At 38.3% G+C, this 17,085-nt stretch overlaps 1 protein-coding gene across 12 annotated transcripts in view; it reads left to right on the forward strand.

The window, feature by feature from the left end:
- HECTD1 (HECT domain E3 ubiquitin protein ligase 1) overlaps positions 1 to 17,085 on the forward strand; it is a 99,710-nt gene that overhangs the window by 18,373 nt on the left and 64,252 nt on the right. For all 12 annotated transcript variants that reach the window (XM_032242607.1, XM_032242604.1, XM_032242608.1 and 9 more), the window contains 8 exons: positions 5,053 to 5,287; positions 8,476 to 8,703; positions 9,803 to 10,084; positions 10,182 to 10,452; positions 11,502 to 11,578; positions 11,665 to 11,763; positions 12,434 to 12,548; positions 13,086 to 13,260. In XM_032242607.1, the coding sequence (XP_032098498.1) occupies positions 5,053 to 5,287; positions 8,476 to 8,703; positions 9,803 to 10,084; positions 10,182 to 10,452; positions 11,502 to 11,578; positions 11,665 to 11,763; positions 12,434 to 12,548; positions 13,086 to 13,260 (1,482 nt within the window). The remainder of the gene's footprint in view (positions 1 to 5,052; positions 5,288 to 8,475; positions 8,704 to 9,802; positions 10,085 to 10,181; positions 10,453 to 11,501; positions 11,579 to 11,664; positions 11,764 to 12,433; positions 12,549 to 13,085; positions 13,261 to 17,085) is intronic.

A 17,085-nucleotide genomic window follows, 5' to 3' on the forward strand; every position in this document is an offset into this window, starting at 1 on the left:
CTATACTATTATATACTATACACTATACTATACCATATATTATATATTAATAGTGTACTATAATATACTATATATTATATATTACATATATACTATACTATAATTATATATAGTATATATGTAATGTATAGTTATACTATACTATATATATAATTAGTACATTAATATAGTACCACATATACTATAAATATATTAGTATATAATAGATATATATAGTATATAATACATATATACTATAGTATATATGTAATATGAGATATATACTATAGTATATATGTAATATATATAGTACTATACTAAAATATATAGTATATAGTATATGCTATAATATATAGTATGTATTACATAGTATTATATACATTATATACTATATATTATAGTATAGTACTATATATGGTACATACAATATACTATATTACTATATATACCATAGTATATATACTATAGTACATATGTAATATATATGTATTATAGCATATATTTTACAGTACTATATATACATATATATAGTACTATAAAACATAAATATACATATATAGTACTATATATGTACTATATATATAACTATACTATATATATACATAGTATAGTACATATATAGTACATATAATACTATCCTATATTGCATATATATATGCTATAGTATAGTACTATATATAATAATACAGTATAGTACATATATAACATGTAGTATATAATAATATATAGTATTGATAATACCAATACTATAATCCTAGCACTTTGGGGGGCTGAGGCAGGTGGATCACTTAAACTCAGGAGTTCAAGGCCAGCCTGGCCAACATGGTGAAACCTCATCCCTACTAAAAATACAAAATTAGCAGGGTATGGTATCATGTTCCTGTAATATAATACTGTATAATATTGTAATATATTATCAATAATATATAGTATTATATATAATACTGTAGTTCTAAACATAATATATAGTACTCTATTAATAATATAGTACTTGGTTTAAGATAATAAAGATAATTTCTACCTATAATGTAAGAGGTAAATAGTGGCAAGCTTAAAAGAGGGCTGCGCTTATTCTGTGAATGATACTTAATTTTTTCTTACAAATTTGTTTGAATTACATATGATAAAGTTAGCTTTTTTTTTTTACTGTACATTGCTATGACTTGTAACACCCACTACAATTGAAATTCAGAACATTTCTGTCACTTTGAAACATCTAGTGCTGTCCCTTTGAACTCAAACCCTTTCCCCCAATGCCTGGCACTCAGTGGCCTGTTTTCTGTTGATACAGTTTGGCTTTTCCAGAATGTCATGTAAATGGAATCATACATGCAATATGTAGTTTTTTGAGTCTGCTTTCTTTCGCTTAGCGCATTGCATTTGAAATTCATCTATGTTGCTATAGTATCAAAAGTTCCTTCTCTTCAGTTGCTCAGTAATACTCCTTTTCATGGATGTTTGGTGATTATGACCTAAACTGCTGTAAACATTAGTACAAATTTTTTTTGTGTGTGAAGTCTTTAAAAATATTTATTTATTTATTTATTTTTTGAGACAGAGTTTTGCTCTTGTTGCCCAGACTGGAGCGCAATGCTGTGATCTTGGCTTACGGCCACCTCTGCCTCCGGGGTTCAAGCGATTTAGTAGCAAAAACCCACTAGAACTATAAGACTTCTGGAAGAAAACATAGGAGAAAATCTTTGTGACCTTGCATTTTGCAAATATTTCTTTAGATAAACACCAAAAGCACAATTCATTAGAGAATATGAATTTGAGTTTGAAGGTTTTTACTACTAATTTAGTTTCTGTGATAGATACAGGATTATGCAACTTATGTAATGCTTCTTGCATGAGATTTGGTAGAATGTCTTGTTTTTCTTTCTTTTTTTGTTTTTTGTTGAGATGGAGTTTTCACTCTTGTTGCCCAAGCTGAATTGCAACGGCGCAATCTTGGCTCATTGCAACCTCCACCTCCTGGGTTCAAATGATTCACCTGCCTCAGCCTCCCAAGTAGCTGGGATTACAGGCACGTGCCACATGGTGTGGCTTAATTTTTGCATTTTTGATAGAAATGAGGTTTCACCATTTTAGCCAGGCTGGTCTCAAACTCCTGATCTCAGCTGATCTGCCTGCCTTGCTTGGCCTTCCAGAGTGTTGTGATTACAGGTGTGAGCACCATGCCTTGCCTAATTTGCTCTTTTTTCTCTGTTTTCTTAAGTGAAAACTGGGGTGTGATTTTTTTGAAAGCTGTTATGTGAGGCCTTAAGCATATAATGCCATAAATTTCTCTTTATATACTACTTTAGTTGTATCCTGCAAAGTTTGATGTTGTATATTTATTTCATTCAGTTAGTAATTTTTTTTTTTTTTTTTTTTGAATAGGGTCTCACTCTGTTGCCCATGCTGGAATATAGTAGTGTGATCTCAGCTCACTGCACCTCAACCTCTCAGGCTCAAGCCATCCTCCCCACTTTAGACTCATGTCTAGTTGGGATTACAGGCGTTTGCCACCACTCCTGGCTTATTTTTTTGTATTTTTTGTAGAGACAGGGTTTAGCTGTGTTGCCCAGGCTGGTCTGGAACTCCTGAGCCAAGCCATCGGCCTGCCTCGGCCTCCCAAATGCTAGGATTACAGGCGTGAGCCACTGTACCCGGCTGGTCACAACATATGAACTAAGGAAATAAGCAAATTATGGGATAGTATTTATAGTATGGTTCTACTTGTGAATAATGAAAACATGAAATGTTTACGTCTATGGTGATATGAGGCCAGGCATAGTGACTTGTTTCTGTCACCCTAGTGCTTTGGGAGGCTGAGGCAGGAGGATTGCTTGAGCCTAGGAGTTTGAAGCTACTGAAACATAACCAGGTAGCAGTGAGTTATAGTTGCATGTCTGTACTCTAGCCTGAGTGACAAAGCGAGACACTGTCCCTTTAAAAAACAAAGCCAAAAATGGTGGGGTGCAGTGGGGCATGCCTGTAATCTCAGCACTTTAGGAGGCTGAGGTAGGTGGATCATTTGAGGCCAGGAGTTGGAGACTAGTCTGGGCAACAGAGAGAGACTTTATCTCTTAAAAAAATTAATACATAGGCCGGGTGTGGTGGCTCATGCCTGTAATCTCAGCACTTTGGGAGGCCAAGGTGGGCAGATCACTTGAGGTCAGGAGTTCAAGACCAACCTGGCAAACATGGTGAAACCCTGTCTCTACTAAAATATAAAAATTAATGAGACATGCTGGCATGTGCCTGTAATCCCAGCTACTAGGGGGGCTGAGGCAGGAGGATCGCTTGAACCTGGGAGGCGGAGGTTGCATTGAGCTAAGATTGTGCCACTGCAGTCCAGCTTGGGCAACAGAGTGAGACTCTGTCTCAAAAAAAAATTTACATCTATGTATATAAAAGTGGGACCTGGTGTGGTAACTCCCAACACTTGGGAGGCCAAGGTGGGAGGATTGCTTGAGCCCAGGAGTTTGAGGCCAGCCTGGGCAACATAGCGTGACTCCAATCTCTACAAAAAATTAAAAAAAAAATTGCCAAGCATAGTGGTTTTTAAGGCTGCAGTGAGCTGCAGTGGCCAACTGTTATTGTATTCCAGCCTGGCCTACAGAGCAAGACTCTGTCTCTTGAGGCTGGGGTGTGGTGGCACAGTATCAGCTCACTTCAACCTCCCTGTCCCAAGCTCAAGTGATTTTCCTGCCTCAGCCTCCCAAGTAGCTGGGACTACAGGCACGAATCACCGCACTTAGCTAATTTTTGTATTTTTAGTACAGATGGGGGTTTCACCATGTTGGTCAGGTTGGTCTTGAACTTCTGACCTCAGGTAATCGGCCTGCCTTGACCTCCCAAAATGTTGGTATTACAGGCATGCGCTATCATGCCCTGCCTAAAGTTGGTATTATTTAGCTATTACTTTTGCTTTACAAGTAAGGAAACAGATGCAGAAAGGTCACACAGTTGCTGTTCTTTGTTTTACCCCAGTCTTTTAGACCCCAGATCAGTGCTTGTTTCTGAAATATATGAACTGAGCAGTGTTCCTGGCCTTCTAGGACTTTTAAGTGAATAAGGAAATAAAGTGATACATTAAACAGTGTATGTTCTGCTTTTATGAGGTTTGAGGAACATGAAAGTACTACTTAAGTATTTCGGAGGTTAAGGAAGGTTTTATAGAGCAGTTGATGTTTGAGGTGAGGATTGAATAAGATTTTTTTTTAAAACATGGTTTCAAGTTAATGCTGCTATTTTAAACCATTTACACGTTGGTATTTTCAGCAGCAATGAAATTAGCATGTGAGTATTGTTATGGAAGTAAAAACAATGTGAGAAGTATTAACCTAATAAACATTCATACACCGTATTGAATACAGTGTTACATTATAACTTTTTATTATATATTCTTTTGTTAACATTTTGCTGTTAAGAATTTAATAACCCTAGGTGGGGCATGGTGGCTCACACCTGTAATCCTAGCAATTTGGGAGGGTGAGGTGGGCAGGTCGAGAGGTCAGGAGACCATCCTGGCCAACATGGTGAAACCCTATCTCTACTAAAAATACAAAAATTAGGCCGGGCGCGGTGGCTCACGCCTGTAATCCCAGCACTTTGGGAGGCCGAGGCGGGTGGATCACGAGGTCAAGAGATCAAGACCATCCTGGTCAACACGGTGAAACCCTGTCTCTATTAAAACTACAAAAAATTAGCTGGGCATGGTGGCGCGTGCCTGTAATCCCAGCTACTCAGGAGGCTGAGGCAGGAGAATTGCCTGAACCCAGGAGGCGGAGGTTGCGGTGAGCCGAGATCACGCCATTGCACTCCAGCCTGGGTAACAAGAGCCGAAACTCCGTCTCAAAAAAAAAAAAGAAAAAAAAAAAAAAAAAAATTAGCTGGGTATGGTGGTGTGTGCCTCGCTACTTGGGAGGCTGAGGCAGGAGAATCGCTTGAACCCAGGAGGTGGAGGTTGCAGTGAACTGAGACTGCACCAGCTGCCCTCCAACCTGGCTACAGAATGAGACTCTGTCTCAAAAAAAAAAAAATAATTTAATAACCCTAAATGTAATATGATTTCTTTCACTACAGATGTCCTCCTCGAACTTTCTTACCAGCCCTCTGTAAAATTTTTCTTGATGAAAGTGCTCCAGACAATGTATTAGAAGTGACAGCCCGTGCCATAACATACTACCTGGATGTATCTGCGGAATGTACCCGAAGGATTGTTGGGGTAGATGGAGCTATAAAAGCACTTTGTAATCGGTTAGTTGTAGTTGAACTTAACAACAGGACTAGCAGAGACTTAGCTGAGCAATGTGTAAAGGTAAGTATTATTTATTGGCTCATTACTTATTTCTCTCGGACCTCTCAGGGATGAGTATTGGCTCATTTTAAACATCACTTAGAGACAGAAAAATATATTTACTAAAAAAAAAAAAATGCTTCCTATTTTCAATCTTACTTTATTGAGAGTAGTTGAGAACAGTGGAAATCACAACTCTTACGGCACCAAAGGAGGTCCCATTGGCTTGGGAAGAGAAATCTTATCTTAGAAGGAAAACTGCAGGTCATTGATTGCTGTGTGCTGCTTCAGTGCACTTCAGTTCCTGGTAGTCACTTAGAGGTAGGTTATCCCTGTTCTTACCCTAAATCATTTTGTTTTATAATAGTAACAATTAGCCAGGCTCAATGGCTCACACCTGTAATCCCAGCACTTCAGGAGGCTGAGGCAGGTGGATCACAAGGCAGGTGGATCACAAGGTCAAAAGGTAGAGACCATCCTGGCCAACATGGTAAAACCCTGTCTCTATTAAAAATACAAAAAAATTAGCTGGGTGTGGTGGCATGCGCCTGTAGTCCCAGCTACTTGGGAGGCTGAGGCAGAAGGGTTGCCTTAACTCCGGAGGCAGAGGTTGCAGTGAGCTGAGATCGCGCCACTGCACTTCAGCCTGGCAACAGAGCGAGACTCTGTCTCAAAAAAAAAAAAAAAAAGCAGTAACAGTCAGGGAATGCCACCTGTGCTAGGCATTATTCTAAGCACTTTAAGGTATTAACTCATTTAATCTTCATAGCAACTCTATATGGGATAAGTTGGTGCCATGAATATTATAATTTCTTTTCTTTTTTCTTTTTTTTTGAGACAGAACCTCGCTATGTTGCGCAGGCTGGAGTGCAGTGACACGATCTCAGCCTACTGCAACCTCTGCCTCCTGGGTTCAAGCCATTCTGCCTCAGCCTCCCAAATAGCTGGGACTACAGGCACCTGCCACCATGTCCGGCTAATTTGTTTTGTATTCCTAGTAGAGACGGGGTTTCACTACTTTGGCCAGGCTGGCCTTAAACTCCTGACCTCGTGATCCACCTGCCTTGGGCTCCCAAAGTGCTGGGATTACAAGCATGAGCCACTGTACCTGGCCAAATATTATCATTTCTATGATTAAAAAAAATTCAAGTATGCTGAAATTAAGGAATGTACTTTCGGGTAGTGAGCAACAGAGCCGAGACTTGAAGTTAAGGAATTTGAATATTAGGAAGTCTGGTTCTAGGGCCCAGGGATTTAACTATTTTGCTGTATTCCCTATAGAGTAAGCTGTTATCTTTATGTAACTCTAAAATTTTATGTAATTCTAAAAGCATTAGTACTAGATCCATACTTTATTGGAACTATTTGTGGGGAATACATTTAGATTTTACATGTTTTTTTTTTGTTTTTTTTTTTGTTTTTTTGAGACAGAGTCTCGCTGTCTCCCAGGCTAGAATGCAGTGGCATGATTTTGGCTTAGTGCAACCTCTGCCTCCTCCTGGGTTCAAGCGATTCTCCTGCCTCAGCTTCCCAAGTATCTGGTACTACAGGCACGTGCCACCATGCCCGGCTAATTTTTTGTATTTTAGTAGAGATGGGATTTCACCATGTTAGCCAGGCTGATCTCGAACTCCTGACCTCAGGTGATCCAACTGCCTTGGCCTCCCAAAATGATGCTGGGATTACAGGCATGAGTCACTGTGACCAGCCCCTGATTCTTTTTTTTTTTTTTTAAGTGATTTCTGCTTTATTCTTTTTGTGATTCTTGCTACTCTAGGTCAGCAGTTCTCAAACTTTTTTGTCTCAAGATCCCTTTACAAGCCTTAAATAATTGAGGATACCCAAAGAGCCTTTGTTTACATAGATTTTATCTATTTATTTACCATATTAAATACTGAAACTGAGAAATTTAAAATATTTATTAATTTATCTGAAAATAATGACAGTGTTTTATACATAACAGGTTTAATGAAAAATAACTTTTTTTTTTTTTTTTTTTAGGGGCAAATTTTGAGGCTGTTGCCAGACGCCAGGCTGGAGTTCAGTGGCACGATCTTGGCTCACTGCAATCTCCGCCTCCCAGGCTCAAGCAATTCTGCTGCCTCAGCCTCCCGAGTAGCTGGGATACAGTCGCACGCCACCACGCCCAGCTAATTTTTGTATTTTTAGTAGAGACGGGGTTTCACCATGTTGGCCAGGATGGTCTCAATCTCTTGACCTCATGATCTGCCCACCTTGGCCTCCCAAAGTGCTGGGATTACAGGTGTGAGCCACCGTGCCTTGCTGAAAAATAACTTTTTAAAATTAACAGAAAGTTGCTGAGAAGACTGGAATTGTTAGGCGTTTTTGCAAGTCTCTTAAGAAAAATCTGTTTTTATAGTAGATGGCTGGATACTCCTATTTGCTTCTGCATTCAGTCTAGCACAGTATTACACCTTGCTTAGCTTCTGGAAAATGCTATTTTAGACTAATGAGAATGAAAGAGATCAATAGTGTTAGAGTATTATTATGAGCATTTGCTAAATTACTTGTAGTGCTTTAGCTTACCATACAGATTTCACTTTCTAAACCTGCACTGTCCAATATGGTAGCCAAATAAGTCTATTGAGCTCTTCAAATGTGGCCACTCCAAATAGAGATGTGTTAAGTATAAAGTATACATGTAGTTTTAAAGACAATACATGAAAGACTGTAATATATATCAGTAATTTTCTATATTGATTTCATGTTGAAATGATGATGCCTGGGTATATTGAGTTAAATAAAATATATTAATTTTTGAGACAGGGTCTTACTCTTGCCGAAGCTGGAGTGTAGTGGTGCGATCATGGCTTACTTCAGCCTCAACCTCCTCGGCTCAAGTGATCCTGTCACCTCAGTCTCCTGAGTAGCTGGGACTATAGCACATGCCACTACTATGCCTGGCTAATTTTTCTGTGTTTTGTAGATGTCAGGTTTGCCATGTTGCCCAGGTTGATCTTGAACTTCTGGGCTCAAGTGAAGTGCCCACCTTGGCCTCTCAAAGTGCTGAGATTACAGGTGTGAGCTGCCACACCCAGCTAAAAAAATATTATTTAAATTAATTTCTTTTTTTTTTTTTCACTTTTCTGTTTTTAATGCATCACTAATAAATTTGGAGAGTGCATTATTTCTGTGATTCTCGAAAATTAGGCTTGCATTCTTTCGTTAAATTTGTTTTACTGTTATAGGTATTAGAACTGATATGTACTCGTGAGTCAGGAGCAGTTTTTGAGGCTGGCGGTTTGAATTGTGTGCTTACCTTCATTCGTGACAGTGGACATCTAGTTCATAAAGACACCTTGCACTCTGCCATGGCTGTGGTATCAAGACTCTGTGGCAAAATGGAGCCTCAAGATTCTTCTTTAGAAATTTGTGTGGAATCTCTGTCTAGTTTATTAAAACATGAAGATCATCAGGTAATTAAATTGCTGTTATATTCAGAAAGTGATTTTTATAGTGTCCCTTATTTATAATTATGATAGACTATAATTTGAACTTTTAACTTGATGAAATAGAAGTAATTCCATCTTTTTTTAATTTTATCTCTCTGTGTGGTAATCTTTTTGGAAATGAAACTTTTAAGATTATAAATGTGATATATGTTTATTCTTAAAATTTAAATGTAATAAAAATATGTAATTTTTACAGCTGTACTTGCACTGAGTGTAATTTTGTTAACTTGGTACAATTTTGTTGTACCAAGTATTTGGTACTGATTTTCTTGACTTAAGATAGATCTCACTTAGAGTAAATAAGACAGTATCTCTTTTTTTTTTTTGAGACGGAATCTTGCTTTGTCACACGGGCTGAAGTGTAGTGATGCAATCTCAGCTAATTGCAGCCTCCACCTTCTGGGTTCAAGCTATTCTCCTGCCTCAGCCTCCCAAGTAGCTGGGACTACCGGCACCTGCCACCACACCTGGCTAATTTTTGTGTTTTTAGTATAGATGTGGTTTCACCATATTGGCCAAGCTGGCCTCAAACTTCTAACTTTGTGATCCTCCCGCCTTAGCCTCCCAAAGTGCTGGGAATACAGGCGTGAGTCACTGAGCTTACCATAAGACAGTATTTACAATCTTATCTGTAAACCTTTGTTGAATTAGCATACTTTAGAAAATAAAACTTGACATTTAATGCCTTTTTATTGTTCAGATGTTATTTTCAGTTGATATTCATAGATTATTGTGACAAAGGTACACATAATAACAGTTAATATTTTTGAGCTTTTACTGTCCATCCAGATTCTTTATACGTATTACCTTATTTAAGCTAACACAATGAGATATAGTTACCATTATTATCCCCATTTTACAAATGAGGGAACTGAGGCCTGAAACAGTTTAAAGTAACTTCCTCAGGTTATACAGTTAGCTGTATGTGGAGCCGTGATTCAAATCTAGGCAGATCACATGCTTCATCACTTTGCTACAGTTGCCTTTCTTACAGTGTCAGTATGAAATGATCATTACTAACAAAGGTGAATTTTATCTGTGGGCATTTTCTTTACATCATTAGGTTTCAGATGGAGCTCTGCGATGCTTTGCATCACTGGCTGACCGATTTACCCGTCGTGGTGTTGACCCAGCTCCATTAGCCAAGCATGGATTAACCGAGGAGCTGTTATCTCGAATGGCTGCTGCTGGAGGTACTGTATCAGGACCATCATCAGCATGCAAACCAGGTCGCAGCACCACAGGAGCTCCTTCCACAACTGCAGACTCCAAATTGAGTAATCAGGTGTCAACAATTGTAAGTCTGCTCTCAACACTTTGCAGAGGCTCTCCGGTAGTAACACATGTAAGAATGTTTTTGAATCTTTGCTTTTTAATCTTCAGAAAAAGTGTTTTTGTATAATGCTAATATATTAAACTTTTTTCTTCCCATCACTTTCTAGGATCTCCTGAGGTCAGAACTTCCAGATTCAATTGAAAGTGCATTGCAGGGTGATGAAAGATGTGTGCTTGATACTATGCGTTTGGTTGACCTTCTCTTGGTGCTGCTATTTGAAGGACGAAAAGCTTTGCCAAAGTCTAGTGCTGGATCTACAGGCAGAATCCCAGGACTCCGGAGATTAGATAGTTCTGGGGAGCGCTCACATCGGCAGCTTATAGATTGTATTCGAAGTAAAGATACTGATGCACTTATAGATGCAATTGACACAGGAGGTCAGAAAATATTTTTTTAAATATAAAAAGAAAGTTGTGAGATAAGCATATATTCAGTTTCTAGTTTTTGGACAGTGCTCTTAGAAATTGTGCCAGGTAACAAAGTGGCACCCCTTCAATATTCTCCACTCTCCCTGTATATGATTATATAATTATCAGCCTGGTTCACGGTAAAACCTGAGTAAATGCTTGTTGATTGAGTAAAACTTCTATAAAGTTTGAAATTTCTGTTTTATTAGCTGAAGGAGATATTGTAAATTCTAAGGTTTTCTCAAGATCAATGGAAACTGATGTGAATGAATTATAATAATGCAGATTTTTTAGACTGCCGCTTGAGGTGATCAGCAAATACAAATTCCTGAAAGATGCTTCTGGGTCATCAAATTTGTTCTTCTGTGTTCTTTGAATTATAGATGGGGGTTAGTCTCTTAGCAACTAATACCTCATTGAGTTGTGTATTTAGTTTTTTCATTTCTTATTTCATATTTATTTTTAAGACTTAAAACTTTGTGAATCCCCAGTGCTTTAAAATTTTTCAAATACTTTTTCTTTTTTTTTTTTTCTGATGGAGTCTCGCTCTATTGCATAGGCTGGAGTGCAGTGGTACAATCTCAGCTCACTGCATCCTCCGCCTCCCAGGTTCGAGCAATTCTCCTATCTCAGCCTCCTGAGTAGTTGGGGTTACAGGTATGTGCCACTACACCCAGCTAATTTTTGTATTTTTAGTAGAAAAGGGGTTTCACCATGTTGGCCAGGCTGGTCTTGAACTCCTGAACTCAAGTGATCCTCCCACCTCTGCCTCCCAGAGTGCTGGGATTACAGGTGTGAGCCACCATGCTCAGCCTCAAATACTTTTTCTTAGCTGACCTCAGGTTTGCTGATTATGTACTACTTTATATAGTTGAGCTGTATATCAAAAACACTCTCTTGACTCTTTATTTAGATGATTACTAATAACAATCTTAAAATGGTTCAATCTTTAGATAAGTTTAGTAGTATTTTATTGGTTTTAAAAATGTGTGTGTGTTGTTTTTCCTTCAAAATTTCAGCCTTTGAAGTAAATTTTATGGATGATGTAGGTCAGACTCTATTAAACTGGGCCTCTGCTTTTGGAACTCAGGAAATGGTAAGCTAATAAATAAAAGCTAGTTTTTAAATTAAAGATAGAAATATTAATACAAAGCAGCTTTATGATTCTTTACCATTTTACAGGTAGAATTTCTTTGTGAAAGAGGTGCTGATGTTAATAGAGGTCAAAGGTCATCATCATTACATTATGCTGCATGTTTTGGAAGACCTCAAGTAGCAAAGGTAAAATCTAGGTTTTAAAATTACTAATTTTTAACGTTTGCACAGTTTAAAAATTAGAATGATATAAAATGTTTTACTTTGCTAAATCATGCTTCCAAGCCATCTCCATCCACTTCATTCCTCCTTACTTACTATGTGTTTTTAATTAGTTTTTTCTTTTTAGTGTTTCCTAATACAAATTCAAGTAAAAACAAATATATATGTTTATATTATATATATATTCCCTCCTCTTTTCTTTTTTTTTTTCCTTTTCTTTTTTTGAGACAGTTTCGCATTTGCTGTCTAGGCTGGAGGGCAATTGTTCGATCTCGGCTCACTGCAACCTCCGCCTCCTGGGTTCAAGCAATTCTCCTGCCTCAACCTCCCAAGTGGCAGGGATTACAGGCATGTGTCACCATGCCTGGCTAATTTTGTATTTTTAGTGGAGACGGGATATTTCCATGTTGGTCAGGCTGGTCTCAAACTCCTAACCTCAGGTGATCCACCCGCCTCAGCCTCCCAAAGTGCTGGGATTACAGAAGAGACTGCTTTTAAGGTACTAAGTGCAAAGGCAGGGATTTGGATTGGCACCTGCTTGATTAAGTAATTCTGGAAAACCTTTAGTTTACATAGTTGGATGTCAAAGAAATAAAGTATTGTTATATTCAAGTTAAATGCTTTTCTTCTCTAGACTCTGTTACGGCATGGTGCAAACCCAGATCTGAGAGATGAAGATGGGAAAACTCCATTAGATAAAGCTCGAGAAAGGGGCCATAGTGAAGTAGTAGCTATTCTTCAGTCTCCAGGTGAGTGCTACATTCTTTCCTTTAAGCCATCTGCTGTTGTTTTTCGCCTTTCATTTCCATAGCTTTCTATAGACACATTAACATTATATAAATGAACTATTTATATGGGGTCAAATAAGTATATATGTATATCCTTACATTTGTTAAACATTTAACAGCTTACTCTTCTGTGTTGAGACTGTGCCTGATTCCAGAATGACCAAAATCTGAAGTTCAAGGAATATGGGAATGTCAGATAAATAATACTTTGGTATTGTTTAGATAAGGTAGTTTGACCAAAGAGAGTTGATGAATCCAGAGTTTTTGGAACCATGTGGAGTATCCAAAATTATCTCCTTAATTTGTTATTGAGCTTATTGAAGTAACTAATGTTCTTTAGTATTCTTATAAGCATCATTGAAACAGTGTTCTAATTTCAGTTTATTTATTTGTTAATTAGAGAAAATTATTGTTAAAATTGGATATATCTTAAGGTTTTTTTCCCTTGAAAGCAAAAGTTTCCAAAAAAGAATTTCTTTGAACAATATTTGTCTGCAGGTGATTGGATGTGTCCAGTTAATAAAGGAGATGATAAGAAAAAGAAAGATACAAACAAAGATGAAGAAGAATGTAATGAGCCCAAAGGAGATCCGGAAATGGCACCCATATACTTGAAAAGGTTATTGCCTGTGTTTGCACAAACATTTCAGCAAACTATGCTGCCTTCGATAAGGTAGTTACTCATACTATTTGTGTGTGTTAGCCAAATTATACCAATTATGTGGTTTTATTTATCTTCATTTTCCAGAAGGATTTAAGGTTTATTTTAACGTTAAAAAGGTGTGGTAAGAATAAAAATTAGATCAGAAGTGGGAAAGTCCTATTTTTCCTTGTGATCTGACTGAAGAGGAGGAGTTTTAGTAAAGATTACTAGATTCTTAACACATTTTTGGTAACTCTCTGAATATTAAATCTCTAGAGAAATTTTGGTGAGTATTGCAAACACTTACTGAGCTTTTTGGAAGCCTGTTGGCAGGGACAGTATGAGATGGCCACTGGAGAAATTATACAGATAAACAAGACTTGGCTCTTGCTTACTCTACCCCTTGTGGGCTAGTAAGGGATGTGCGTGGGCAAAACACAGAGTGGTAAATGATTAGGCACATAATCAGGGTTCTCTGGGAATATAGATTATTTAACAATTAATTTGGTTGGACAGATTGGAGATGGTTTTATGCAGAGGACATGAGATTTAAATTGTGGTTTAAAGGATACCTAGGAGTTTTCTAGGCAGACAAATTTAGAAGCATGGGTGAAGAACAGTATGTGTAAATGTGTGACGGTATGAATCAATCCACGAGGAACTCCTTGTTGCTTTCCCTCTACAGTGTATCCATAACTTGCCATTTCTTTTCATCTTTTGCCAGTCAGTACTCTGATCCAAACTCCCATAGACTGTGGTTTGACCACTGCAGTAGCTTCTTAATTTGTCATTCTGCTTTTACTCTCTTGCTCCTTTACAATAGGTTTGTACATATTAGGCTGAATTATATATATGTATATATATTTTAATTAATTAATTTTTGAGACAGGATATTGCTCTTGCCCAGACTGGAGTACATTGGCTGGATCAGGCTCACAGCAGCCTCGACTTCCTGGGCTCTGGTGATTCTCCCACCTTAGCCTCCCGAATAGCTGGGATTACAAGTGTGCCACCATGCCCAGCTAATTTTTTGTATGTTTAGTATAGATGGGGTTTCACCATGTTGCCCAGGCTGGTCTCAAACTCCTGGGCTCAAGTGATTGCCCACCTTGACCACCTAAGTGCTGGGATTACAGATGTGAGCCACTACAGCCGGCCATATATATTTTTAGAGACAGGTCTTGCTCTTCATCCAAGCTGGAGTACAGAGGCACAATCATAGCTCACTGTAACCTTGAACTCCTGGGCTCAAGTGATCCCCTACCTTAGCCTCTCAAGTAGCTAGCATTACAGATGTATACCACCTTGCCTGGCTAATTTTTTTTTTTTTTTTTTTTTGAGAGGAGTTTCTTTCTTGTCCAGGCTGGAGTGCAATGGCGCAATCAGCTCACTGCAACCCCTGCCTCCCAGGTTCAAGCGATTCTCCTGCCTCAGCCTCCAGAGTAGCTGGGATTATAGGCATGCGCCACCATGCCCAGCTAGTTTTTTTTTTTTTGTTTTTTTTTTTTTTTTTTTTTTGTATTTTTACTAGAGATGGGGTTTTTCCATGTTGGTCAGGCTGGTCTCGAACTTCTAACCTCAGGTGATTGGCCTGCTTCAGCCTCCCAAAGTGCTGGCATTACAGGCATGAGCCACAGTGCCTGGCTTTAAAAATTGTTTTTTAGAGACTAAGTTTTGCTCTCTTGCCCAGGCTGGGATGCAGTGGTGCAATCACAGCTTACTGCATACTTGAACTCCTGGGCTCAAGGAATCCTCCCACCTCAGCCTGCTGAGTATCTAGGACTACTGGCATGCACCACCACATCAGCTAATGTTTTTATTTTTTTGTAGAGATGAGGTCTTGGCCATCTTGCCCAGGCTGATCTTTAACTCCAGGGCTCAAGCAGTCCTCTGGCCTCTACTTCCTGAAGTGCTGGAATTACAGGCATGGGCTACTGTACTCAGCTTGAGAATTATAATTCAAAATTATAATTAAATCACACCACTTTCTAGTTTGAACCCACTGTATCTTCTAATTGGCTTTAATTAAAACTCAGCTCCTTAACCCTTAGGCTTGCAAGGTCTTACATAACCCCCACCCAGCTCTCCAACTGAGTGCTATCTAACCTTTGGCCCATTACACTTTTGCTACGCTTCTTTCTATTTGTGGAACTTTCCAAGTATATCCTTGCCTTAGGGCTTTTGTACTTGTTTACCATCTGCTTGAAACTCTCTCTCTCTCTAAATCTTGTGAAAATGGGTGGTTGTTACATATCATTCAGATCTGAGTTCAGATGTTACATCCATTGAAGTTTGTCTCCCTGATTTAAATTTACCACGTTATACTTTTTAAAATCAATAATATTTTACTGACTTTATAAAGCTTACACTATCTTGGCCAGGCGTGGTGGCTCACGCCTGTAATCCCAGCACTTTCAGAGGCTGAGGTGGGCAGATCACTTGAGGTCAGGAGTAGTTCTAGACCTGCCTGTCAAACATGGGGAAACCTTATCTCTATGAAAAACACAAAAATTAACTGGTTGTAGTGGCGCATGCCTATAGTCCCAGCTACTCGGAGGCTGAGGCAGGAGAATTGTTTGAACCCAGGAGGCGGAGGTTGCAATGAGCCGAGATTGTGCCACTGCATTCCAGCCTGGGTGACAGAGCGAGATTCCATCTCAAAAAAAAAACAAAAACAAAAACAAACAAAAAAAAACTTACACTATCTGAAATACTACTTTTTTGGGATTTTGTTTGCTTTATTGCCTTGCGTCTTTAAAGTAACCACCATGGGAGCTGGTCTTACATACTGCTACATTCCTACAGAGGCAAGGAGGTATAGAATAGGACCTGATCCTTAGGTCCTCAGCAGATATTTACTGAATGATTGAAGAGATACTGAATGATTGAATAAGTATGTTTTGTTAGCAGTTGCAAGTATTTGAATATTAATGGAGTACAGGACACATTTGGAAAGCTCAGGGAATAACGTTAAGAAGAAGGTAGAGAGGAGCTTTTTATAACCTATGAAGGCTTTTGTAGGCTGTGTGAAAAAGCATGGACTTTACCTCACAGTGAGGAGAATTTGATGCATTTGGATTTCTGTTTATCAAGATCACTTTGACAGCCTGGCAGAGAGAAGGACTGGAGGAAGGAGAGAATCGAAGGGTTCATTGAGATAGGAACTTCAGGGGGACTAGATTGGTGAGAAAAAATTTAAGAGTTTGGCAGATGGATTGTATAGGGATTGGTAACCGGTTAGATGGTGAATTGAAGGAAGAAAGGGTGAAAAATGACTACAGGTTTTTGGGTGAATGGGAATCTGATTTTGGTCATTTTCAGTTCAGGAGGCCTATAGAGCATGCGGTTTTATAAGATTCAGGTACCTCAAATACCAGTATTATGAGCGGATGTTAAAATGCAAGCAGTGTGCTTTAAATAGGAGAGAAGTGGCAGCAAAATAATTCACTGTGAACATTTAATAGCTTGGTTTTTAATTCTTCCCAGAGAGCTACAGAGGCGTGTAGGTGTTAGTGGACAACTTTTTTTTTTTTTTTTAACAACACAAGACTTCAGTTTTGAACAAAAAAATTTGGTTTGAAAATTTTAGAGGATTATCTGTTATGCCAGTGCAAGAATCTTTAAATATATTTGGGAGTAGAAGTGCTTCATGATAAAGCATGCTACCATGTAGCATAGTTCCCTTCTTGGATGGTTATTTTCTTTAATCATTTTAAATGTTTGGAGATACTAGTGCTAGAAAATTTGATGCTAAATTTTCCCAGGTAATTGTTAGACACATTTAATTGTGGCTAGGAAAATAATATATGTCTTAGTTAAGAACTCATACTCTGGAATTAACTCAAATGAGTCCAA

The sequence above is a fragment of the Sapajus apella genome, unplaced genomic scaffold, assembly GCF_009761245.1.
Source record: "Sapajus apella isolate SASKATOON/1434 unplaced genomic scaffold, GSC_monkey_1.0 scaffold50, whole genome shotgun sequence".
Taxonomy (NCBI): domain Eukaryota; kingdom Metazoa; phylum Chordata; class Mammalia; order Primates; family Cebidae; genus Sapajus; species Sapajus apella.